Raw genomic sequence first — 27760 nt, forward strand, 5'->3', positions numbered from 1 at the left:
GTAACAAAAAGGAGGCTTTGTGGTTGTGAAGAATACGTAAGAATCTTCAATGCATCAGAGTTTGGTCCATTGGCAGTCGTCTTGAAGGGTCTAGGAGTGGCACCAGATACTGGAGATGGATCAGGTTTTTTTTGTTTTTTGATAACCCTTGGTGACGAGCATTGATAGAGCCCATTGGCAGCAGACATTTATCAGATCTTGTCCAAAGATGTGGAAGGATTTGTTATCTTTATCGACATCAGGGAATCACAATATTAGGTGGGGGCCAAGAAGCATTGACATTATATCCCATCAGGGCACAGCATTGAGAGCACTGAGGTACCGGTTATTCCTGTATCTTGAAGCACTCCACTTACAGGGCCATTCAACTTTCTTCAGTGTTCTCTTGACTCGATGTATGTTGCAAAGTGCTCTGGGATGAAGAGAACATAACTAAAGATTGTCTTTCTTGGTGTACACGGTATGAGTAGCCCAGTTAAATGGACAAGACTCCTCCAGCTTTTTCAAATGTTTAAAGATACAGGTGGTGCTTCTGCATGAGACTCATCTACTACAGGCTGAACATGTGAAACTGAAGTGGGACTGGGTGGGTAGGTTTTATTCTGCCATGTGTACTTTGAAGAGCAGAAGAGTTTGCATACTGTTTTTTATAAATTCCTGCTTTGTGGCTATTGGACTCGATAGTGGATCTCGATGGGTGGTTCATTATTGTGCTGTGTAAATTACTGCAGTTGAATTTATTCTTATCAATATTTATGTGTCTGCTGAAAACCAAGATGAATTCTATACTGTGTTTGGTAATAAGCTATGGGATTTTGGAAGGCTTCCACTGATCATGGTAGTTCACTGGAATATTTACCTGGATAATAAAATCAACTGATCAGGGACTGTGGCCAAAGGGCAGGGAGAATCCTGCACTCTTTACTCATTGGCGGAGAAGCTTGGTCTGGAGAATATTGGAGCGATTCATACCCTGGGTATACAGATGTTCCATGTTTTTTTTTTTTTTTCATCATAGCACAGTTCTTGGTCACCTTGACTTCTCCTTGTACTGCTCACATTTCAGAGTACACATGCATGAATCAGAGATTTTAACAAATGAGCTGTTGGACCATCATTCTTTCTGGTATTCTTGGTGGGTGGGGTTGCTGTGGCAGTAGCACATAGAGACTAATTCTTTGTTAGGCAGGAAGAACTTTCTGGAGTTGGTCCAGGAAGTAATTCTAGAGTTTCAAGACCTTCGTAGTCTGGGGGGGGCTATGATGTAGACTTTCACTGGAGGACATTAAAGGCTCTATTGAGAGGACAGGTTATTGGGTATGTGAGCTATTTGCATCAGAGAAATAGGGATGTAGCTGGAGCAGCAGCATAAAGTGTTCTGCCTCCTGTAAATTACATTTTACGCAGGAGCAGCTTAAAAAGCTGGGGGTGGACAAGAGAAGAACAATCCTTGAGGTTTACTAAGCTAAAATGTTAAGAGCATGGTAATAAGACAGGTGCTTTACTGGCTAGAGCATTCTGATGGCAGAGGCAACTATTATAGCATCCCATGGTTCAGGAAAGTGAATTGCCTTTGAAGGAAAAAATCACTACACCTGGTGTTCAAATTGATTGAACATTGAAATTTTCTTTGCAGGTTGGGACTCTTGTTCATACCTGTTTTTATCACATGAAAATGATAACATCAATTACAACTATTTCTTTATTTAGCAATTTGGTTGAAGTAGTCCATGCTTCGATTACAAGCCATGTAAATTATTGTTATTCTTTGTATTTTGTTCTGATGAAATGCTGTTTGAAAAGACTGCATTTGGTCCAAAATACTGATTAAATTTGCAGATGACACAAAACTATTCAAGGTTGTTAAAACACTTGCAGACTGTAAAATATTGTTGAAAGACCTTAGGAAATTGGAAGACTGGGCATCCAAATGGCAGATGAAATTTAATGTGGACAAATGCAAGGTGATGCACATTGGAAAGAATCTGAATCATAGTTACCGGATGCTAGGGTCCACCTTGGGGGTCAGAACCCAAGAAAAAGATCTAGGTGTCGTCGTAGATAATATGCTGATATCTTCTGCTCAATGTAAGGCGGCTGGAAAAGCAAACAGGATGCTAGGAATTATTAGGAAAGGGATGGTGAATAAGACCGAAAATACTATAATGCCTTTGTATTGCTTCATGGTTCAACCTCACCTTGAGTATTATGTTCAGTTCTGATCTCCATTTCTCAAAAAATGTATAGCGGAATTAGAAAAGGTTCAAAGAAGAGCGACCAAAATGATAAAGGAGATGGAACTCCTCTCATATGAGGAAAGGCTAAAGAGGTTAATGCTTTTCAGTTTGGAAAAGAGGTGGCTGAGGGGAGATGTGATTGAGGTCTGTAAAATCCTGTGTGGTGTAGAACGAGTAGAAGTGAATCAATTTTTTACTCTTTCAAAAAGTACAAAAACCTGGGGGACACTCGAAGTTACATGGGAATACTTTTAAAGCAAATAGGAGGAAATACTTTTTCACTCAATAAATAGTTAAGCTCTGGAGCTCATTGCCAGAGGATGTGGTGACAGTGATTGGTGTATCTGGGTTTAAAAAAGGTATGGATAAGTTCCTGGAGGAACAGTCCATAGTTTGCTGTTGAGACAGACATGAGGAAGCCACATTGGTAGTATGGAATGTTGCTACTCTTTGGGTATCTGCCAGGTACTTGTGACCTGGCTTGGCCACTGTTGGAAGCAGGATACTGGGCTAGATGGACCATTGATCTGACCTAGTGTGGCTGTTCTTATGAATGATTATGATCCATTGCAAAGTCTGTGTTCATCTCTGCAAAAACCAATACAGTTGCCTTCACGCAATATAGTGACATTTTCCACTACTAGGAATAGTTTTTAGTTATGTGAGTCCTCATCAGTGAAACAGTTTACCTTGTGACTTGTGGAACATTCCTACTTACCTAACTTTTTAGGAAAGCCTTGAAGACTCTGCTGTTTAAGCAGAGTTTGGGAGGTATCCTCTCTTTTAAATTGAGTTTTGTTTTTTTACTGTTACTTTTTAATGTTTTTATTGTAACTGCTTTAATACTGTTGTACTAAGTGATATATTAACTTAATAAATCAAATTTGATCAAAATGAATAGCCTTCCTTGAATGTTGTTTTATCTGTATATAATCTGCTTAGTTGATGGGTGGGATATAAATTAAGTAAATGTATATACATTTCAGCATCTTCCTTGTGCGAACCCTTGGTCTGTATCTGCAAAGGTCAGTGGCCAGCTTTCCAGTTGTATTTGGCACAACAGAGCTCTTCAGCCTAGGTTTGACGTTATGCCATCCTAAGACGGAGGGCAGAATGAGGCTACCTAATTTGAGGCCTATTAACTGGACAGTTAGGCTGATTGGAGTTAAAGCATGGTTCTTGCAGGCAAAGAACTAAGTTGGATGCAGTTGGAGATAGTGCAAATTGATGACCTGTCCCTCCCATTGCTGTGGAAACTCCCAGGTGATACATGGATTGAGCTGAAGGTCTTAAGATGTTACCCTCTCTTAGCCTATACAATAGATGTTTGGCATCAGGTGTGTAAGTTTTTGAACATACCGAATGGGTTTCTGACTGCCCCTTTGGCTAAGAATCCAAGACTTTAACACTGTACCACCTTTGAGGCTGTGGGACAGTAGGAGGAATATGAACTACAGTTCCTGTGGCAACTGGAGGAGGGAGAAAGGATTTTGTTTCCTGGAGTGAGTAGTTTGGAATTGGCCCGGAGACTTACTGTCTGTCTTCAGGTTCAGGATGCATTAGATAGGTAGATGCTAGAGTCTGTGGGAGGCCTTCATATGTAGTATACAGCACAGAGAAAAATAGATCTCCAGGTTATATAGTACCACTGTCCAGTTAGACTTGCCTCAGAATTATATGCAAAAGTTATTCTCTAAATGGAATGAAGAACCACAGTTTCTTTGGGTGATGCAGATTATGGTATTATGTGGCTGCCAGCTCATTCTGTCTCGATGTAGACAAGTGGAATAAATGATCCAACTTCTATATTACACTTATCCCCTATAGCAACATAAATGAGGGTATGGGCACAGAATTTGAACAGACACAGCCACTCAGAGTTGAAAATAAAACAGTTTTTATTTATATTCAAAAGAATGTAATGTTTAAGCCTATTGCTTTCACAGGTGTGATAAACTAAGAATAAAAGTCTTGTGGAATTCAATAATAATCTTCTGCAGCCCTGTCCTTGACGGGGACCCCACATTCTGAATGTGAACTAGTCTGTCTTTAAGGGTAACCAAAACAGGACTGGCTCTGGCGTGGTCTCAAGGATTAGACTTTCACAAGGTTCCAAGGTAAAACCTGGCCTACCTAAATTAAGCTTTGTCTGCTTTACATATATGTGGTAAAGGCATATGCTGGAGGGCTGCTCTTGTCTTCCCCAACACTCTTTGGCTTAACTGTGCTCAGTTTTTATCTGGCTGCCTGACCCATTCCCTCCTTGCTGTGTCTTGACAGAGCCACACCCTTTTGCTCTGTTCTGCAGGATTTAAGGTGGCTCTGAGGGAATGTAGTTAAGGGGAATCAGTAACTTCCTATACACTTCCTCACAATCTCCTTTATTATATGAAATTCAGCGGTGCCGTTTCTCCCTTGTACTGGCAGGTCTGTGGTCTCCTGGAGATCTCTTGCATATGTGCTCGTCCTGTCCAAAAATTCTTGTTCCTGTTTGGCAGAGATATGACAATCGTGGTCTGAGTGGTGGGGCTCACATCCCTTCTCTATTTGTTGGAATACTGACAGGGCTTGGTTTTTGTTTTGTTTGGTGGTTTGTTTGTTTTTTGTTGTTGTTCATGACGAGGAATGTTAATAGAACAGTGGGTTTTTTAAGACTGTAAAACTGCCTTAATTCATGAAGTGTATTTCTCTAGTTTGACCAGCAGGTAGTGCATGTTTGTTTTGAAACTGCTGCAGAACCAAGGCTTTCTTCTTTGTTTATACCTTTTGGAAAGGCAGTCTGCAGTATACTTTCAATTCTGAGCTCTGATTGGCCCAGAAGCTCAATTTCATTTGGAGTGTACTGGCTTTTGCCCCAATCTTAGCCAGGAAGAAAAGAGTAGGATCTCTTTGCTGAGGCTCTGTGAACAGTTATATGTCCTGATCTTCGCAGGTACTTTTTAGAAAGTAAACAAATGTTTAAATTGTTTTATAATTGATCCATATTTCAGTTACCTGTTATTATTTGCTGATTGCACTTTTTTCATTGTTCAATATTTTTAAGACAATAAACAGTTTTCAGTTTATTGCCTCTGCCTGTCTGGACATAAAGAATCCTGGTGGTTTGTGTGTTGGGTCTGTGAGTGCTTTCTAGGAGTTGTGGAATCACTGACCCTAGTAACCTAGAAATCACGGGGGATAATTTGAGAGCAGGAGACTTGCCTAGAGGCAGTTATGACCCAGTCGGTGGGAGGAGGGTGCTAGTGTAGAGCACAAGTGACAGGTGCAGACGGACCTCAGCTGGGGATAGACCTAAGTGGCCGCTGGGTAACCCCAGGCAGGTTGCTAGGCGGTTCATGACATCCAACTTGTTCATGCTGCTCATGATACCATTGCAGTATTCAGGTTGGACTCTCAGATCACCCATTGGCATAGAAAAGCATTTGACTGCTTTAATTAAAAAGGTATCATATTCTTCAAGAGAATAAATACTGCAGAAGTTATTCACTGCAGGAACGGGTGAAGGTTTAGATCTGTTGAATGTATTCCCCAGGGATGTAGGCAGTTGAGTATATTATATGTCATGTTCTTATTTTACTTGTATTTTTTCCTTTTTTCTGTCTTTTGTTGTGTTTTGCCAAGCATTAAGGAAAAATATTCAGATGCTAATTCATTCTACAAATGAGGGACCACAACCAAGAAGGCCCAGTCTCTAAGACGGACCTTCCAAAGGACTACAGCAGGTAGAATTTCTAATAGGTCAACAAGAATGTAAATCTCTTTCCAGCACATACCATTTCAGGCAGTTCAACCCAGCATATATATAATGCAGCCTTCAAAAGGCTGAAATTAAATTTGTGCTGCCATTGGTAACCAATGAGGAGACATCAGTAACAGAGCAGCAACCCTATGCCTTCTCACTGCCAATTACAAGTCATAGTAACATAGTAAGTGACAGCAGATAAAAACCTGAGCGGTCCATCCAGTCTGTCCAACAGTCACATTCATTCTCAATTCAAGATTAAATCAGCAATGAACATTGTATTATATACTTGATCATGTCATGCTGTGATATTCTGAATTTAAATGTAAAGTATGCATAATGGAATTAATGCCCATTAAACTATGATCTCGTTTGTCTGACCATCCTTAATGCATTGTGCACCATTCTTGAGACCTGAAATTCCAAAGTGACATTGTTACTAAATACCATCAGAATAAAGAAGTCTGGATTTTGTGTTTTTGCACACACAAATTATCTACAAAACATCTGGCCTCAGAGCTCTGGGAATAATTACTGAAGAGATTCTAGTAATCCCTTAAGGAGTCCCCAGTAACATCAGCCAATCAGACCAGGAAAAAGAATGGGAAGTACAAAAACTCCAAATGGAGAAAAAGCTTTCCGTTCCAAAAAAAGAGGTGGCTGATCTGTACCACTTAAAGTGACAGAAGAGATTATTTGAAAAACACATTAAATTCAATGGAACCATTAAGTCCATTGGGTTCCACAGTATCAAGATGAAAAATAAATTGCTGTTTCAGTTGTCTTAACCGTTTTCTAATATCACCTCCTCTGACAGAGGTTTTCAACTGCTCAATCACCATACATTTCAAATCTTTAAAATTATGTTGTTTCTGAATACGATGCACCATAGGGGCTTTCATTCTCTTCAAGTTGTAACAAGATCTATGTTCTGCCATCTACATGCAATGGGCAAGATGTCTGTCCTATATATAGCAGTTCACATGGACACCAAGCCATGTAAATTACATTCCTTGAGTTACAGGTCATAGAGCATTTCACTTCAATGGCTTCACCATGGTAGGTACAGAAAGTACCATCGAAAGTGATAGGGCAGACATCCGAATATATCGTCACCATCTTGAGGATGTGCAATCGGCCAAAGGTTATCTAATCACCAATGCAGACGGGATTTGAAATGTATGGTGGTTGATCAATTGAAAACCTCTGTCAGAGGAGGTGATATTACAAAAAAAATGGTGAAGACAACAAGAACATGTTTTTATTTTTCATCTTAATACTGTGGAACCTATTGGACTTAAAGTTCCATGGAATGCGTTTTTCAAGTCATCTCTTCTGTCACTTTAAACAGTAGAGATCAGCTGATTGGACACTTGGGACTTGGGCATCTGTTTATGTTAGAGCTGTGGTTATTGATATGCTATAGTTCCTCCTCCTGAAGCAGTGGAAAGTGAATTGCGTGGCCCTTGTTGAGGATTGAATTTAATATATGCTTTTCATATGTGTGATATAATTGGAGCCATTGTAGCATTTTGTTTGATTATTGAGCAGGATTCATATGTGGATTATGGCCTTTGACTGAAATATGGTTGGATATCCTGCAACGATTTAGACTTCAGAATCACAGATAAGTGTGTTGAATTTTTTGTGCACGTCTTTTTGGTTTTTTGGAACTGGCTAAGCAGTAGTGTTGTTGACCTAGTTTTTTGGAATGGAAAGCTTTTTCTCTGTTTGGAGGTTTTTTTTTTACTCGTTCTTTTTTCCTTTTCTGATTTGGCTGATGATGTTATGGGGGACTCCTGTAAGAGATTAAGAGAATCTCTTCAATTATTAATCCTGGAGCTTTGAGGCCAGATGTTTTGTAGTTAAGTAATTTGTTTGCAAAACCACATAGTGCATAGAATTCACAGATTTCTTTATATTGATGGTATTTTGGATAAAAAGACTGTTCCCTTTACTACAGAGTTTCTGATTGCAACTGAATACCATCTCTCTACTTTTCTTACTCCCAGCTTCTGCCACTTTACTCTCTCCAATACATAACATGCCTGTCTTTTGTTTGTTCACCATCAGATAGTTCCCTGCATCCATGTTGAAATGGAATCCTGCGCCTGCTTACAGCACCAAGATAAAAACATAAAAATGCCATAGACCTCAGTTCTATTCCATATACCCTGTAGTCTATGATCCCTCTGATGTTTAGGGATATTCCAGTTACCCAGGTTATCTGTCTCTAGTGTCAATCAAAACATAAAGTAGCTTAATGAATCTGCTTCAAAAGTTGCCTCTGTGCAATCTCAAGACTTCATATCATTTATGTGCAAGTTATATGGGTCTTTTACCAGTGCAATATGCCCATCATATTTACTGATGCAATAGGCCCATCTTATTGTCTGCCAGTTCTTTGACTTTTTCTAGACCTTGACCAAACAAGGAGCCTCCTTTAAATGGACAATGCAGACATTGCATCATCAAGAACAAGTTCATCAACCACTGCCTAACCCATACTCTTTGATATCTACCTCCATGGCTATGATTATTGGCATTAATTATGTGGATTTAGCTCAAGCCTTTTCATTGGTAGCTCAAGGCAAGTTTCATTGAGGTACAGTAGGTATTTTCCTGTCCCCTGAAGGCTTGCCATCCCAAGTTTGTATCTAAAGCAATAGAGCGTAGTTACACAAGATCATAAGAATAAAAAATAAGTTTTGAACTCCAGCATTACTGGTTCTCAATAAACTGTATTCATACATAATAGACTAGTGTTCTTGCACACATTTAAAGAGGAAAGTGTAGCCTTCTAAAAGGGCATCAATGCTGCCTCTTGGAAGTGTTGGAGAGCACCAACCACAGGATGTACATTTATATCACTTCCTTTTTAGAAGTGAGGGGTTTTCCTGCAGACATTCCCCAATTACTGTCTAACTTTTGATGATGAAGGATTACAACTAGCAGTTGCAGCAGCTTTTGTTGCAACTGCTTTTGTCATTAGAAGTTCAATGGAGTTTTATTTTAAGAAAACCATATGCTCTGGATTCAGTCTTCCACAGCAACAGTTTAACTAGCTTAGTGCTAAGCAAACCTATGAACTAAAACAAATGCATTTTTCTGTGGAAAGAAAATTCTGGAACCAAAAGTCTTGATATTAGACTTGAAAGGCAATGGTTCTTAATCTCCTCAGGACTTGTGGACTCCTCTGAGAATCTGATGGAAGCAACAGACTTCCTTCTCAGAAAAAATGCATGTTAGCATACATGCACAGAGCCTGTTAGTAGGCATGAAATCCCACGGAACCTTAATTTAGTATCACCCAATATAAACAAACATGTCCATAATCATAATATGATAGGAATTAAAGGAAAGTTTATCTTGAAAACAAGAAACTGTTCTAGGTATCCTAACGTGGTAACACTGACAATTGTATATTACTAGACCATGTGCAGTAGCAGGTCATGTCAACCTACACTTTTATTGAGTAGAATAACATAATTTGACAAAAGTAATTTTTTCACAAAGACAATTTTCAAAAGAGAAGGAAATCAAAGAAAAAAGAATTGTACCTAGTTCATTGAACCCTTGAATCCCACTCAAGTTAACCACTACTGCTGAAAGGGGTAGAGATGGGTAGTGATGCAAGTATATATATGAGTGAATTATTTCAAAAAGACAGTAAATAAATCCTAATAAACCAATATAGCCTCTGCCCTTCCTCGCCCATTCTGCTGCTCAAGCCCTTTATATCATTTCAGTTGCATTGGTGCTTTAATCCCCTGCCTCCCACTGAATACATGCAGGCCTGGTTATAGCATCCTTGTACAGGCCAATGGTGCGGGCTTTTGGGGGGTATTTTTGTTATGGGTTGTTCTTTGTTGTTTTTTTTTTTACCTGCCATGAGATCCCAAAATCTACAGCTGAGATTAAGACCAATTTAGGAAAAGGGCGATGGATGCATGGTAAAGCATGCCATTGCAACTAATAAAAGTGAAAACAGTATCGATGTTTAAGTCTGCATAGGGTAGGCATGTGGAATCCTTAGTTGTGGGAAAGTGAAGGCAAAGCCACGGGCTAAGTAGAGGTTAGTATTATAATAGGACAGGAAAATAGACATAAATGGGTCTTGTGATCATTGTCTAATGGGGAGCAGAAGGGTAGGGAGGTTATGATCTTGATACAGCAGAGGAAACTACACATCTTGCATGTTCTGGTTGGTATTAGCCCTGAAAGGTTCATCATTACCTTCATGTTCATATTGGTGGGAAGAATGCCCCTTTTCCAGAGGCAGTCTGGATAAATGTAGCATTTCTGTAAGCACTGTAATAACCCTTCTATCATTTCATAGCATTATCTTTTGTTTGATTTTTCTCTCTCACAGGGACCTTGATTTTTCAAAGTATATCATCAAGCCCCGGACAGAGACGGATCCCACGCAATATAAATACGACCTCATTGCAGTATCTAATCACTACGGAGGCCTCCGTGATGGGCACTGTATGTATCATGCCATCCTGATATGTCTTCTCTGTTTGTTTTTGGATGTGAACTTAATTAGTAAATAGCATTTAAGGTGATAAATCTTAGAGGGGCTTCATATACTGGTTCATACAGTTGACTCATTAACAAGCTTGGACAGCTGGTGGGTTCTAAGGGGTATGAAACAAACAAAGTTGCATCCTTGGCTGACCTTTACAAAATATAGATCAGGCAAGAAATAGCCTATAATTTGGAAATGAAAGATTGTATTGCATTTTAAATATTCCTCTGCTGTGTGAATCGGGCCCCTGAAACACAAAGCAGTTGGAAGGTATGATATGCCACATACTGTAAAAGAAAACAAATGTGGTGTAATTTAAATATAAAATGCAATTAAATCAGCCGTAATAGGGAGAGCCGTAAGACTTGAGTAAAATAAAAAAAAATCAAACAGGACATAATTAATGGGCAAACGAATCTGCACAGCTGAAAGAAAGTAGCAAAAGGCAGGAAAAACAGTTTATTTAAAAGGAAAGGTCTCTGTGCAATAAAGTTCAGGAATCTCTAAATATACAGGCAGCTGAATTCTCCCTGAAAGAAAATACAAACTGGCCAGCCTGCACTCACGCCCACATATAGCGATGAAGGATAGCAAAAGAAAGAGAAAAAAAAATCCCTCTTTCCCCTACTAAGTGACGTCACGAGAAACCCAGACAAATAGTCTCCCTGTCTGTACAATAACTCCAGCACTTTTTCTCACTTCATTCCAAAGCAAACAGTAAAAAATGCTGTGACAAGCTGTTAGCCCTCTCACAAATATCCAAGGCTCTCAACAAGACTACAAGAAAAATGGGGCAGGAAAAATTCCTCCTTAGACTTTAGCAATTTATGGCATTTTACATTGTACAATTTAATATCCTGAGCCACTAAGGGAAGAACAGTTACATACGCAAACTAGAGATACTGACTTTTTATCATGCTCCCACGTCCACAAATCATTTACAAGGGCTTTCTGCAATGAAGAATTACTGGTGCACACAATTTTAAATACACTATCTATTTCCTACTCTCAATGAAAGTAGTTAAGAACTAAAAATTAACTTCCCCCATCATAATCAACATTAAAAAAAATAATACTTACAACAGCCGGCTTCAAAATTCCATACGTGTACCAATTGTACCTTCGACACATCCACACTGCTCACCACACATATGCCCGTGACCGCAGCCACCGAGCCTTTTGCAGTGAACTTCAACACACCCTGCAGGTTCTTCATATATCAACTCCAGAGAAATCCTTTTTTCTGAGCTATCAACAATCTCCACAGACCAGCTGCAGGAATAGCCCAGACTTCTTTGATTAGTTTATTGGGACAATTCAAGGGCTGTTAAGGGTAATCAAGTCCCTGTTCGGGTGCCAAATGTGTACATCCCTGTCCCTTGTCCCTAGAGAGGGGAGACACGTCAGCCAAATGGACTTGAAAATAAGAGAGACAATTATGCTTAGATATAGGCGCAACCAGTAAAAATCTTTATTGGTATCTCACTAAGCCAATACAAAGTAATCGTTCACTCTGGAGCAAGTTGTCATACAGCAAAGCCAGACACAAACACTGAATAACAGACTGCTCAGCTAACACTTTCCCAGCCATCACATATATACTGTTGTAAGTTTCGTTTCTCCTACATCATGTGATTTCTCCTAAACTAGAATCATTAGTTAGCCTGTGCCATATATGGATTGTTCCTGTATCATATCAGTCTCTCCTGATGTGCGTGTGCACACTCGGTGGCCATTGGCTAATTAGTTGTCAGTACAGCTTGCAGTTAGTCACAGAGCAAAATAACAATCCCCTTGTGTCCTCTTTCCCCAAGACTGAATCGTTCTGGGCATCTTAGGCTCACTGTATCCTCCTCAGTCTCTCACCACCTCCCAAGGTTATATCCACCTTATATGAAAGGCATACTCAGCTCCATCCAAATGTGCATCCTTGAAGTGTCATTCCTCAGTTCCTGAGAAATCACTGTATGTTACAAAGACGCTAACTTATTAGGCTAACTTGTGAGCCATCCGGTCCAGGAAATTTTCTGCTCTTCAGTTTGTCAAAGGAGGAGATGGAATCAAAGTTATTGGTTGAATGTTTAGGATCAATTAAAACAACAACAAAAAAAAGTAAACTATCAGCCTTATTTTCGAAAGTGATGGGCGCCCATATTTCAACCCAAATCGGGAGATGGGCACCCATCTCGCAAAGGCGCCCAAATCGGTATAATTGAAAGCCGATTTTGGGCGTCTTCAACTGCACTCTGTCACGGGAACAAACAAAGTTGACGGGGGTGTGGTGAAGGCGGGACTGGGGCGTGTTTATAGGCCGAGGAGAGATGGGCGCCCTCGGCCGATAATCAAAAAAAGAAAGACGTTTTTAGTGCGAATTTAGGTCACTTTTTTGGACCCTTTTTTTTCACGAACAAGTCCCAAAAAAGTGCCCTAAATGACCAGTTGACCACCAGAGGGAATCGGGGATGACCACCCCTGACTCCCCCAGTGGTCACTAACCCCCTCCCATCAAAAAAACCCCAACTTTAACTACTATTTTTTCCAGCCTGTATGCCAGCCTCAAATGCCATACCCAGCTCCATCACAGCAGTATGCAGGTCCCTGGAGCAGTTGTTAGTGGGTGCAGTGGACGTCAGCCAGGTGGACCCAGGCCCATCCCCCCCCCTACCTGTTACACTTGTGCTGGTAAATGGGAGCCCTCCGAACCTCCCCCAAAACCCAATATACCCACATCTAGGTGCCCCCCTTCAGCCATAAGGGCTATGGTAATGGTGTAGAGTTGTGGACAGTGGGTGTTGAGGGGGATTTGAGGGGCTCAGCACCCAAAGGAAGGGAACTATGGACTTGGGAGGTGTATTACTTTTTTTTTAATTGTTACAAGTGCCCCCTAGGGTGCCTGGTTGGTGTCCTGGCATGTAAGGGGGACCAGTGCACTACGAATCCTGGCCCCTCCCACGCCCAAATGCCTTGGATTTGTTCGTTTTTGAGCTGGGCGCCTTCGGTTTCCATTATCGCTGAAAAATGAAACCGCCCAGCTCAAATCCGCACACATCCGATGCATTTGCCCGGCACAAACCCTATTATCGAAAAAAAAGATGGGCGCCCATTTTTTTCGAAAATATGGTCTGTCCAGCCCCTTCACGTACCCATTCTCGGACTTAGACGCCCATGGTGATGGGCGTTCGGTTATGCCCCTGTAGGGGTTTCATTTTCAAAACACTTAGACTTACAAAGTTCCATAGGTTATTATGTAACTTTGCAAGTCTAAGTGCTTACGCCTCCATGTGTACATGCTAAATTTATTTCAACTCTTTTACAATTGGATCACACAATCAAGTGCGTGATTAAGAATTCTAATCTCAGTTTATCGTGATGTTAAGCCTTTTAATCAATGAACAGCCCTAGATGTAAACCTCATTGAACTTAAACTTGTTTGTGATAATGCAGGGTTACAAATGCCTTAAATTAATAAATGCACTGTGTAATCTTTCTAGAGAGAAATCCTATGTGCAAAGGAAAAGAGCATAGCGGTGTTCTACTGGATAGGATGAACAGACAGTAAAGTGCTAACAAATTTAGGGCCCTGTTTACTAAGCCATGCTGTAGGCTCGTTAACGCTTTTAATGCATGCTAAAAATTAGCGCACACTAACGCTAGAAACACCCATAGGAATATAAGGGTATCTTTAGCGTTAGCACGCGTGCCTTAGTAAACAAGACCCTTAGTAACAGTAATAATGAATGGGAGAGTTTACTTGAATATTGATTAAACATCTCATCAAGAAATTCTAGGGAGTAGGGAGGTAAGGCTATAATTGACTGCTTCATGGAGCTGCTGATCCTGGAACTGATGAGAGGGGAAACTACTTTAGATCTAATCCTTGTTGTATAGAGGACCTGGTGCTAGGGGTAGCAGTGATGGAACCTCTAAGCAGTAGAAATCATAGCATCAAGTGTGCCATCACTGGAAAGGGGACACTCGTTTTAAAAAGGGACAAATTAGGAAATTAATTAGAAAAAAAAACTTAGAAAAACAGTTGTCAGGGTCAAAAGTTGCATAGGTTTAAAAAGATTATTTTGGAAGCTTACATAAAGTATATTTTGTGCATTAAAAAATGTTGAGAAGAGGCCAAATGACAGCCAGCATGGTTTAATATTGTGGTGTTTAAGAAGATGGAAAGCAAACCTAATGAAGAAAATAGGGATGAGCACAAGCACTGGCAAGTTAGATATAAAACAGTAATAAGACAGACAAGAGATACTTTGTAAAGAAATTTGCCCTAAAGACAGAAACTAATAATAACATCTTTTCAGAGTGCATTCAAAACAAAGAGCCCATGAGGAAATCAGAGGAACCACTACATGCTCAAAAAGGATAATTAACGGCAGAAAAATTAAATTAATTCTTTGCCTTGGTCTTTACTGAAAAGGATGTTGCAGTCATTCCCACGTCGGAAACCTCCATTGACAGTGATATTTCAGATCAACTAAAGCACACTGTAAACATCTTTTAAAATGGCCCTGGACCCCAAGGACTGGAGGGAAGGCAGTGTAACATTAACTTTTACAAAGGTTGCTAGGACCCTGAAGTGGATACTGAGCGCAACCCCCTCCCCCCCCCCCCCCCCCCCCCCCCCAAAAAAAAAAAAAAAGAGAAAGGAAAACAAAACATATGGATACAAGGCTTAATGGGAAGGAGTCAGCATGGATTTAACAAAGGCAGTCTTGGCCTACCAATTTTTAGTTTTTTGTTTTTTTTTAATTCTTTATAAGTTTTTTTTTTTTTATATAATTCCAAAGCGAACTTTGTCCAGAAATAAGCCATAATATATCAAAGAAATAATATTTTTGGAAGGTATATTATCCTAACAACTATTATATTTAAATGCAGTAGTCCACAAAGAGGAGGAGACTGATATGAATATCCTTAGAAGAAGAAGAGGATATTATAAAAAAGAAAACAATTACACAAACAGGATGGATGTCGAGAATTACGATTACATTCTACTTTTAATGTCCATCAATTAGAACAAAGTCTCTGTGGTCATTTGGGAAGCCTTGCATCAATAATGGTTCGCATTTGAGATGGTTCAAAAAAATAAGTCATATTCTCTATCTGAATGACGCATTTACATGGAAATCTTTTTTTTTTTTTAATTTCTTTATTCATATATTTCCATATATCATCACAATACGTGAATATGCAATCGGCATTTATACAAAAGGCAAAAATAAAAAATAGAGAAATGTCATTAACAGCCTTTCTGTCCACAAGTTTAGGAAATTTTGGAATCCAAGAATTTAGAATTTAAAGTAAAACATATAGCAATAATTAAGGACTAGTGGTTGCAACCTCTGGTTCAGACCCCAGCCTGCATTTAGGGAGGGCACACAACATTCAATTCCACTCTAGCATCTAGAAATTGTTTTAACTGTTTTGGGTCTACAAATTGAAACTGTTTACCCTCAAGCATTACATTACAATAACAAGGAATACTTAATATAAAAGTTGCTCCCAGTGCCACCACCCTAGGGCGGAGTTCCAAAAAGGCCCTCCGTCTCATCTGTGTAGGCCTTGAGAGATCAGGAAAAATACGAATTTTTGAGCCCAAAAACAGATTTTCTAAGTGTCTCAAGGAAAGCCTTAGTACGGCATTCCTATCAGGCTCCAGCACAAAAGTAACAAGCAGAGTCAACCTCTGAGTAATTATCTCCAATGAACTTTCAAGGAAAGAAGTAAGATCCATTCCTTCCCCTGCTATCGGGGGATTTTCTTCCACCACTCCACCACTCCTGATGTAATAAGCCCGAGTAAGGGGAGGCAGTGAGTCCTTATCCATTCCAAGAATGTCAATCATATATTTTTTTAACCATGTCCAAAGGGGAAATTAAAGGCGATTTGGGAAAATTAAAAAACCTGAGGTTTAATCTTCTAGCCTGGTTTTCTAGGTACTCCAGTCTTTTATGTAGGAAATTATTATCCTTAACCAAAGCCGTTTCTACAGATCCCATTTCTTGAATTTTAATATTCACAGTCTCCAAATCTAAGGTTTGTTGTGCAGTCTTTTGCACCTGAAGCAGGGCAGCCTCAGAAAGAGTCTTTATGTCAGAAGTATTCACTTTTAAAGTAGTTTGCATAGACGTGTGAATGCTGTAAACCATATCCCATAGTGACTCTAATGTCACAGTTGCTGGTCTATTCACACCACTAATGGCTGAAGAAGGGTGAGGTTGATCTTCAACACAAGCAAGTTTAGAAACTATATCCTGAGGCAATACCTTTGAAGCTGATTGTAGCAATAGTTCTCGGCGTTGAGATTCAGCCTCCGTTACTGCAGACACTCACTCAAACAGGTCGGGCTGAGCCCCTTCGGCTTCCTTCCCTGTTAGAGCTGCCAGCAACTCCCCTCCAGGCTGGGGTGGAGCAACTCGTTCCACGGGGCTCAGGGAAGCCCCGTTTCCATTCTCAATCGACACCGAAGTGCCGAGAGTTGCAGAGGGGGTCAAAAAGCTCTGAGGACCTGGTTGCTGTCTGAAAAATTGCAAAGTTGTCTGCCTCGTCGCTGAAGAAGTCACAGGAGCTGAGGGATGTTCCTTCCCCTTTCCCTCCGTTTCCCCATGCTTAATGAGGCGACAGAGGTGCCATAGAGGACCTACAAACAGAGCAACTTCCAGGAGCTAACACAGGTGCGTCCATTCACAACGCCATCTTGGTTACATGGAAATCTTAAGTGAAATTTAGCTCCGAAAGTCAAAATCTCTTGTCTCATAGACTAAAACTTTTTCCTTCTTTCCTGCGTCATCCTTGACACATCCGGAAATATCTGAATCTTTTCTCCCATAAAAGATACTGGGGTCTTTTGTCTTAAATAAAGTCTTATTACTGCCTCTTTATCTTGGAGGAAAACAAATGAAACTAGCAAAGTAGACCTAAAGTCTACTGTGTCTTGTGAATTCTCGAGAAGAGCTGATAACGTCTAAACTTTGAGAAGAAACATATGTAGGTAATAAAGCTGAAGCTCTAGTTTCTCGAGTTGGCAAGTAATAAATCTTCTGTAGTGGAGGAAACGTATCTTCAGAATAATGGAGAACTTCTTTTAAGAATTTCTGAAATATTTCTCTTGCTGGGGTATACTTTACAAATGGAAAATTCAAAAGTCTCAAATTCAATGCTCTAGCCCCATTTTCCAAGTTCTCTAATTTATGTTGTGTCACATCAGCATTTTGAAGCAATTTAGTTTCCCGTTCTTTTACTTGGGTTAGTGATGTTTTAAATTTTTTAATAGATTCTTGAAGAACAATTTGGGATTGAAGGGAGTCTATCTTTGAAGTATTAGAGTTTGTATTGGTAACAAAGGCAAGACACACCTTATGCAACGATTCCACTGCAGACCACAGAGAGTCTAACGTTACTGTTGCTGGTTTCTTCAAAGAAGGTAGGGGTGTTTCAGGCATAGGCATAGGCATAGTAAGATCTCTTACTCCTTCTTCTTTGGCAGTAAGTGAGAGGTTTAATTTTGCGGGAGAATCTCCTGTCTGAGGCAACATCTGAAGCTGGGAGATATTCTCCTAGGCTCGTATCTCCACCACTTCTTTCGATGGGAGCTGATCTCCCAGTCTACTCTCTGCCTCTAAAACCTGTCTTGTTGGACTGCGAGGACTAAGTGATAAATCACTTTCCAGGCCGGGGCTCCTCTCTGCACTGGCCGGCAGAGCGTCCCGTGCTGTAATCAGCGTCGCATATGCCATGATCTGTGCCTGTCGTAAGGAAGGATCAATAGAGGTTGAGGAGAAACTTCCTCTAATTTTTCCTTTCCTTTTAGGCATGGAGAGTGGGGTTTTTTTTTTTTAACATGGATAGAAGTGAGATGATTTATGTTTCAAATCTTTTTTATTAAACACTTAGAGAGCATATAACACCACTTGAAAACTTCAATACTTATTTGAATACGACATTCCTCCCCTGGAGCGGAGTAGCCTAGTGGTTAGTGCAGTGGACTTTGATCCTGGGGAACTGAGTTCAATTCCCACTGCAGCGCCTTGTGACTCTGGGCAAGTCACTTAACCCTCCATTGCACCTGGTACAAAATAAGTACCTGAATATATGTAAACCGCTTTGAATGTAGTTGCAAAAACCTCCGAAAGGCGGTATATCAAGTCCCATTTCCCTTTCCCTTCCCTTCCCCACCCCCCCACCCCCCCTCTAAATCACATAAGAGAAATTTGGGTTAGTATTTCCTCCTCTAGACACTAGTAAATAATGATTATATATTCAGCAATTGTCCTCTTGCAGCAGGTGTCAATGTTTGCCAGAATGGAGTCCATCTATACTGAAATTGCAAACCTTGGGCTAATGTTAGATTGTTTACTCCCATTCTTTCCAATCTCATCATGGACAGCATTTGGGCCCGCCATTGATATAGCGGTGGGGGGGGGGGGGGGGGGATCTTTAGCAGAAAGCCACTCTAGTAAAATAGATTTTTTAGCAATAATTGTAAATCTTATTATAAACTCTTTATACCCTTTTGGCACTGGGATACCCAAGCTGGGATGACCAAATAATAGCCTGGGATCATAGTGCCAACCCAGTTTCCACATAGTAGACACCTGTCTAAGAAGAAGCTTCCAAAAATTTTGGATTCTGGGGCAAGACCAAAACACGTGTCCCAAAGGAGCCCCCTCTTCACCACATTTTGGATACTCTCCAGCTGGCGAGAGTCCCATATGGAAGGCTCTTCTAGGAGGAATATATAGTCTTAAGGCAAATTTATATTGCACCTCCCAATGGGAGGAAATAGATGATCTCAGTGCAATAACATGTGCCTTGTACATTCCAGTTGGTATATTTATTCCCAAGTCCACATTCCATAGCTCCGTAAGATGAGCGAAATTGAGTTTAGGCGCAGTATCCCGAATATGTCTGTGACAAAAGGATAATGGTGTCCTTTGTTGTGCTTTGAGTGAGTAAGCCATGGAAAGCTACTCTTGTTCATCCTCTGAAAGATGCTCCCAAGGCAAGCTATCAATATAATGTTTCAGTTGATTATAATGGAAAATGTCTTTCATAGACAAGGAGAAGGATTGTTGTAAAGAAGCGAAGGGTTTCATGCGCCCCTCTTCCGTGAGGACCTGAAACAGATATACTATCCCTTTTTGTTGCCACTTCGTGAATGCTGGATACAACTTCCCAGGAGGGAAAACTGGGTTACCACATATGGCCAAAAAGGGGGTGATGTCGACAGATCCATTGCCAAGACCGCCTTTGCCATTGTCAATATTGATGAAGAGCAGAGCACCGAAGGTAAAGGCCCTCCTGCAGAGTGGATCAAACAGCTAAAGTGGATACTTCCAGTCAATGTTAATTCCATCGGAGTGGCTGAGAAATCTTGTGTAGCACAAAACCAGTCTGCAATATGTCTCATTCCACCTGCAATGGTGAGTTGTCACAAACTTAATAGTCCTCAACCCCCATGCTCCACTGGGATTTGCAAGACAGAGAGGGTAACTCTGTCTCCTTCCCCTCCAGTGGAACCGTTGCAAGCAACGATTTATTTTTCTCTCATCTTGTCGTTTGAGATATAAAGGCAACACTTGAAAAACATACAACCAACTTGGAATAGTTAGCTTATTATACAGAGCTATGTGGCCCAGCAGAGACAATGGGTATGAATGCCACGCTTGCAGTTTATTACAAGTATCTGCTAACAAACTTGTAACATTAACATGCTTGCTTCTGAGGCTCTACTTCTATCAGAACTGCTGAACTCTCACTCTCACTGTGAGCCTTTATTCCCATCAGAACTGCTGAGCTCCCACTCTCACTGTAAGCCTGCATTTACTTTAGAACTGTTAAGCTCCCACTTTTACAGCAGTCTACACTTTTATTAGAACTGCTGAGCTCCCATTTTTACAGTATTCTACACTCTTATTAGAGCTGCTGAGCTCCAACCTTTATTGTAGCCTGCTCTTGGGGAAGGCTTTCCTCAGCCATCATCTTTCACAACATAATTTCAAACCAGGCAGACGGTTGGTGATACCAGAAAGCACCTCCCACAATAGGCAGCTTGCTTCTGAGGCTCTACTTCTATCAGAACTGCTGAACTCTCACTCTCACTGTGAGCTTGTATTCCCATCAGAACTGCTGAGTTCCCACTCTCACTGTAAGCCTGCATTTACTTTAGAACTGTTAAGCTCACACTTTTACAGCAGTCTACGCATTTATTAGAACTGCTGAGCTCCCGTTTTTACAGTATTCTACACTCTTATTAGAGCTGCTGAGCTCCATCCTTTAGTGTAGCCTGCTCTTAGGGAAGGCTTTCCTCAGCCATCATCTTTCACAACATAATTTCAAACCAGGCAGACGGTTGGTGATACCAGAAAGCACCTCCCACAATAGGCAGCTTGCTTCTGAGGCTCTACTTCTATCAGAACTGCTGAACTCTCACTCTCACTGTGAGCCTGTATTCCCATCAGAACTGCTGAGCTCCCACTCTCACTGTAAGCCTGACTTATCGGTGTCCAGGACTTCACTCCCGAGCATCTGACTGTGAGTAACCTATATATCCTAAATTGACACCAAAATGAACACAATCAAAATACTTCTGGTAATCTACTCCCTTTCACTGATCCACCTAGCACTATCCATCCCACTCACAGAACATTACTTCTTACCTACCCTACAAAATCACCAAAATCTGAGCAAACATTCCACACTCCACCAAACTGACTCTCATTACACTAAAAGAAAACTATCTAAACATGGACATCACCAACAAAACGAGTGGAAAGATCACAACAAACACACATCACCCAAGGAATGACAACTAACAAAAATCCACATAACACCAAACCTAGAAGCCCCACACCAAAACATCCAGGTAGGCCATATCAATGCTAGATCCGTAATCAACAAAACAACAACAATATCAGATTGGAACACCTCAGAAAACCTCGATCTCATCTTTATCAATGAAACTTGGATTCACAACCAAAACGACCCCATGATCCTTGAACTGTGCCCGCCAGGTTACAAAATCACACACCGAACCAGATCGGAAAAGAGAGATGGAGGCATAGCACTAATATACCGAGAAAAATTCGCCACCGAAACCACAGCCGCCTCCATTGCACCCCAACTAGAAATTACCTCATTTAGAATCCATAACAACTCCCTAACCGATCACCTGAATTGCATATTATTCTACAGACCACCCAGCAACTGGAAGGAAAGTCAGCCCACCTTCATGGACTTCATATCAAACAACTGTGTAAACAACAACAACATACTGCTACTAGGCGACATTAACCTTCACCTAGAAGACCCCAACTCCACAAACGCACTTGAATGTAAAGACTTCCTACAGTCCTGGGATTTTAAATGGCCCCACATGCAAACTACCCATATCAAAGGACATACATTGGACCTCCTATCACATAAACTACCTACAGACAATAACCTATTAATAACAGACATCAAATGGACAGCAATACCTTGGACTGACCATTACAGACTGAACCTAACTCTAAACTGGGGGAAGAAGGGCTGAAACGGTACACCAGAACGTACTACTTACACTACAATAGGGCAAATCGATCCACAAATATTCTGGAAACAAATATACGACAACGAATAGACAACATGCACTGATTCCATACTTTATCTCAACCACTGGGATGGCAGATGCAACAGCGTACTAAACAAAATAGCACCCTTAAAAACAAAAATATCAAAAAGACAAAACACTATACCTTGGTTCAATGATGAACTAAAAAAACTCCAAAACACAATCTAGAAAACTTGAACGAGTATGGAGAGAGACAAAAGATGAACACACACTCAACACATGGAAACAAATACATAGAAAATACAACCACGCAATAAAACAAACCAAAAGGTCCTATTACAAAACCAAATTAGGACCGGACTACAACGATATGAAGAAACTATTCCAACTCGTAAATAAGTTACTAGACACCCCCCGTATCACCACAACCAACACAGACATCCCACCCGCAGACAAACTTGCTAACTACTTTAACGAAAAAAAAATAATAATAAAACTACACAGCACACTTCCTCATCACAATATCAAAATCTTCTTCAACGATCTGGACCCATCCTCCGAAGGATACCCAGTTGACCGCATTTGGACAACATTTAATCTCCTCAGCACCAAATCAGTTACACAAGCGACTCACAGGTTCACAAAGACTCACTGCAAACTGGATACATGTCCCAGTCATCTACTCAAGTCTGCCCCAGACTGCTTCATAGCAGACCTTACATCCCATCTAAACTTCATGTTACAACAAGGTCTCTTCCCTGAGGAATATGGCAACATCCTACTCACCCCAATACCAAAAGACACCAAGAAAAGCACAAATGATATCACCAATTACCGCCCAGTTGCATCTATCCCATTAGTAGTAAAAATGATGGAGAGCTTCGTAACTAAACAGCTTACGGAATACCTGGACAAGTTCTCAATACTATATAATTCACAGTCAGGATTCCGATCCCACCATAACACCGAAACTGTCCTAGTCACCCTCCTGGCCAGATTCAAACAGGAGATTGCCACATGCAAAAGTATACTCCTCCTCCAGTTCGACATGTCGAGCGCATTCAACATGGTAAACCACAACATACTACTAAGAATACTAGGTCACTTCGGGATTGAAGGAAGCATACTTAACTAGATCAAAGGCTTTCTAACCGCCAGAACTTATCAAGTAAAATCAAAGTCAAACATATCACCACCGTGGAAAGCAGTCTGCGGAGTACCTCAAGGATCATCATTATCACTAATACTCTTCAACATGATGATGATTCCACTGGCACAGTCCTTATCCAACCGAGGCCTTGACCCATTCATTTACGCAGATGATGTTACAATATACATCCCCTTCAGACATGATCTGACAGAAATATCCAACAAAATCAACGATAGTCTGACTCCTGGGCAAACTCATTCCAACTGAAACTGAACACCGAAAAAACACATTGCCTCATCCTCTCTTCTTCATATAACAAATACAAACCCACAACCATAAATACTCCAGGACATACCCTCCCTACCTCGGACAGTTTGAAAATACTCGGTGTCACACTCGATCACAACCTTCGAGAGCCAAGTAAACTCTGTAACAAAGAAAATGTTCTATTCAATGTGGAAGCTCAAACAATTAAAACCTTTCTTCTCAAGAACAACATTTCGACACCTAATACAATCAATGGCCCTAAGCCATGCAGATTATTGCAACGGAATCTACGCGGGCTGCAAAGAACAACTCATTAAAAAAAACTCCAAAACGCCCAAAATACAGCAGCCAGGCTTATATTCAGCAAAACACGCTTCGAACGTGCCAAACCCCTCCGAGAAAAGTTGCATTGGCTCCCAATCAAAGAATGGATCATCTTCAAAATCTGCACCTTACTCCACAAAATCATATACGGCGTAGTCCCAGAATACATGACAGACCTCATAGACTTACCAGTAAGAAACAAAGTCAGATCATCAAGATCCTACCGAAACCTACACTACCCAAATTGCAAAGGACTGAAATACAAAACAACTTACGCATCCGGCTTCTCCTACATAAGCGCACAACTATGGAATGGGCTCCCAAAAGCTGTGAAAACAATCCACGACCACTTGAACTTCAGGAAATCACTAAAAACCAACCTCTTCAAAGGCCTACCCCAACGACACCACGTAACCCTCTTCACCTACCAGCACAGCATGACTATGATCGAACAGGACAACACACAGTCTTCATCCATTCCGACCCTCCACTTATACCTCATACGATCACTATACAACTTTGTATTTGTTATCCACCGACTGGGCAAATGCTTTTGATGGTACTATGTAAGCCACATTGAGCCTGCAAATAGGTGGGAAAATGTGGGGTACAAATGCAACAAATAAATAAAACATCATATAATTGAGATAAATCATGAGGAATATGCACTCCTAAGTACTTAAGGGAGTTACCCGCCCAAGTCAGTGGGAAAGCACCCCTCCAAGCAGGGCACCCTCCCTGAAGTACCGAAAGAGCTTGAGACTTCTGCATATTTAGGGAAAACCCCGAAAAAGACCCAAAACTCTGGATAATTTGCAAAAGCTTGGGCAGGGAATCTTTGGGGTTCCTCATAATCACCAATAAGTCTACAAAAGCCAAAGTTTAAACTATTTCGCCACCCAGCTCCACTCCCACAACCCCCTCGGCCCCTTTCAAAACCCGCAACAGAGGCTCCAGTATCAGAATAAAGAGCAAAGGAGATAAGGGACATCCTTGATGCGTGCCCTGACCTATGGAGAAAAAAGGAGTACCAACCCCATTAACTATCAAAGATGCCGAAGGACTCGAATATAGCATCTGAGTCGCCTGATAGAACCAATCTCGAAAGCCTATGTAGCTAAGCCCCTCAAATAAATAGTCCCAGCTCACTCTATCAAAAGCCTTTTCGGCATCTAAGCTGACCATCAAAGAAAGTGACTCAGAGTGCTGACAAGCCGCCATTGCCAACAGCAAACAACGGACATTTCCGACAATTTGTCGGTTTTTAACGAAACCCACTTGCTCAGGACTTATCAACCGAGGAAGCAGAAGAGCTAGCCGATCTGCCAAAATCTTTGCTAAGATCTTAATATCTACATTTAATAATATCGGGCGGTATGAATCTGTTTGATCTTCCTGCTTCCCCGGTGTCCGCAGTAAAGTTATCAGTCTCATTAGTATGTGGCGGAAAGCTGCCTTGAGAGATAGCCTGTTCATAGTAAACCACCAGGGGTCCCACGAGTTGCGTAGATAGTATCTTATAAAACTCCCCAGAAAATCCGTCCGGCCCTGGTGCCGAAAATAACTTTAAGGACTTAATAACTTCTTGGAGTTCTTTACTGGAGATAGCAGCATGTAGAGTCTTTATATCTTGGCTCGCTAACTGGGGGAGACCAACCTGACTAAGATAATGTTGTAAGCCTGATCGATCCAATACTTCATAGGAAGTATATAATTTGGAGAAGTATTTAGTGAAAATTTCAGCAATCTTTTCACTTTTATTTTGAATGTGGCCCTGATGATGTTTTAAAGTTGTGATAACTCGTGAATGTCCCCATGATTTAACTACTCTAGCCAATAGGGGACCTACTTTATCCCCAAACTTCTGGAATCTGAATTTATGATTATAGAAGTGACCTGGTAGCACGTTCATGAAGAAGTGAATTTAAGGCCACCTGGGCAGTATGGAGTTGCTCTCGGTTAACTAAGTTTGGTACATGAATAAATTTCCTTATAGCCAGCTTTAGGTTTGCTTCCAGCTTAAGAATAGCTCCAGAAATCTTTTTGTTCCGAGCTTGAATTTAAGCAATCACGTTCCCTCTAAGTACCGCTTTGTCAGCGGACCAAAAAAGAATAGAATTTTTCTTTTGTTGTTTATTATATCTAGAATAATCTTCCCATTTACTTTGGATATATGTAACAAAGTCAGAGTTTTTGTATCGATAAGCAGGAAAATGGCACCCCCTCTGCATTTGATAGTATTCCGGTGCTTCTAAATCTATCCAAACCATTGCGTGGTCTGATATTTCCTCCGGACCTATAGTTACTGAGAGCAACCACGGGAAGACAGACCAATCCACTAAGATATAATCAATCCGCGATAAAGTGCCATGGTCCCTTGATAAATGGGTATAGTCCCTTTCCTCCGGATGGAGAGCCCGCCAGGCGTCTACCAGATTAAGACGTCGTATGAAAAGGGGAAGTGCCCGAGACCAAGGCCCTCCCCGATGAGCTACCCGAGGAGTTGAGCAATCAACTGAGGGGTTCTGCAACTAAATTAAAATCCCCGTGGAGGAGTGGCCTAGTGGTTAGGGTGGTGGACTTTGGTCCTGAGGAACTGAGTTCAATTCCCACTTCAGGCACAGGCAGCTCCTTGTGACTCTGGACAAGTCACTTAACCCTCCATTGCCCCATGTAAGCCGCATTGAGCCTGCCATGAGTGGGAAAGCGCGGGGTACAAATATAACAAATAATAATAATAATTTAAGGGACTGGTAAGGCAAAACGTTTTGCACCAAATTACAGAGAAAGTTAGGGTTGTAAGCATTTGGGGCATATAAAGCAAGTATCAAAAACTCCCTATTTTGCAGCCATAAATGTGCTAAGACATATCTTCCGTATGAGTCTGCCGAGATCAATTCTGCTTTATAGGCTAAACCTTTCCTTATCAAAATAACCACACCTCCCCTTCGGCCCACAGCGAATGAAGAAAAAACCTCCCCCACCCAATTATGTTTCAATTTCTGGTGTTCCTCGCTAGAAAGCTGGGTTTCCTGTAAACATGCAATATCAGAATTGTGCCTGTGTAAAGACTTTAAAATCTTCGCCTTCTTCACTGGAGAAGTTATCCCTCCAACATCCCACGTGACTAGTCTTACAGATTTAACCACCTTGTTGCTGAGATCTGACTACATAACTGTGATGTTTACTACTCAACCCAAAGAGCCCGAGTGCCCAGCCCCACTCGGAGTCCCCTTCACAAATGCCAAAAGCCCACATGCAAGAGAACTTGTCATATAACCCAAAAGTGCCATAGGTAAATAAGAGGAGAAAAACCTGTACCCATGCATTCACACAAAACAGAATCCCACCCATCTCCCAACCCTCCCCCCAACAACCACCCCCTTTAAACCTCCCCCTCCCTCCCTCCACTACACTCCCCAAAATCCCAAAGAGACCCCATATATCTTCCCCACAACTTGTGAGGAAAGGAGATAACTGTGATGATAGGCCCCCCCACCTCCCACCCTGCCTTACAAAACCAATACACCCAACCTGATTGACCATCATATGCTCAGAGCCAGCACATCAATCATGCTGTCTTATCTTCTAACAGGAGTCAACGTTTACCAAAACACCAAATATCAATCAAATTTAACAAAAACTCCTGGATTGCATGCCACATTGGGCCAGCTACACTTGTGTAATAACTCTAAATCCCATTACCACAAATATAGATCAAAAATGATGTAGTTTGTTATAACAGTAATTGGTTTCCCAAACCCCTGTGATGCGCAACTCAAGGGAATGCACACAAAGCTCTTAGGTTGCCTTTAGCCATCTTTACCCCTCCTATAACACCAGGGGGAGTGGGGAGAAAACTGTGCATTTTGAAATTAAGACAAAATATCTTGAAAATTACAGTTGCATTTCAACAGTTAGACATTACAGTAAATCCATCTTACAGTTT

At 41.0% G+C, this 27760-nt stretch overlaps 1 protein-coding gene and 1 long non-coding RNA gene across 4 annotated transcripts in view; one reads left to right on the forward strand and one right to left on the reverse strand.

Annotated features, from left to right (window-relative positions):
• Window positions 1-27760, forward strand: part of USP11 (ubiquitin specific peptidase 11) — a 168419-nt gene that overhangs the window by 135350 nt on the left and 5309 nt on the right. For all 3 annotated transcript variants that reach the window (XM_030193883.1, XM_030193882.1, XM_030193884.1), the window contains exon 19: window positions 10352-10467. In XM_030193883.1, the coding sequence (XP_030049743.1) occupies window positions 10352-10467 (116 nt within the window). The remainder of the gene's footprint in view (window positions 1-10351; window positions 10468-27760) is intronic.
• Window positions 1825-17038, reverse strand: LOC115463415. The gene is made up of 3 exons (XR_003941030.1): window positions 17028-17038; window positions 13185-13189; window positions 1825-1901 (listed from the first exon to the last, which is right to left on the reverse strand). It is a non-coding gene; the product is annotated as an uncharacterized LOC115463415 (long non-coding RNA).

Source organism: Microcaecilia unicolor, chromosome 2, assembly GCF_901765095.1.
Source record: "Microcaecilia unicolor chromosome 2, aMicUni1.1, whole genome shotgun sequence".
Classification (NCBI taxonomy): domain Eukaryota; kingdom Metazoa; phylum Chordata; class Amphibia; order Gymnophiona; family Siphonopidae; genus Microcaecilia; species Microcaecilia unicolor.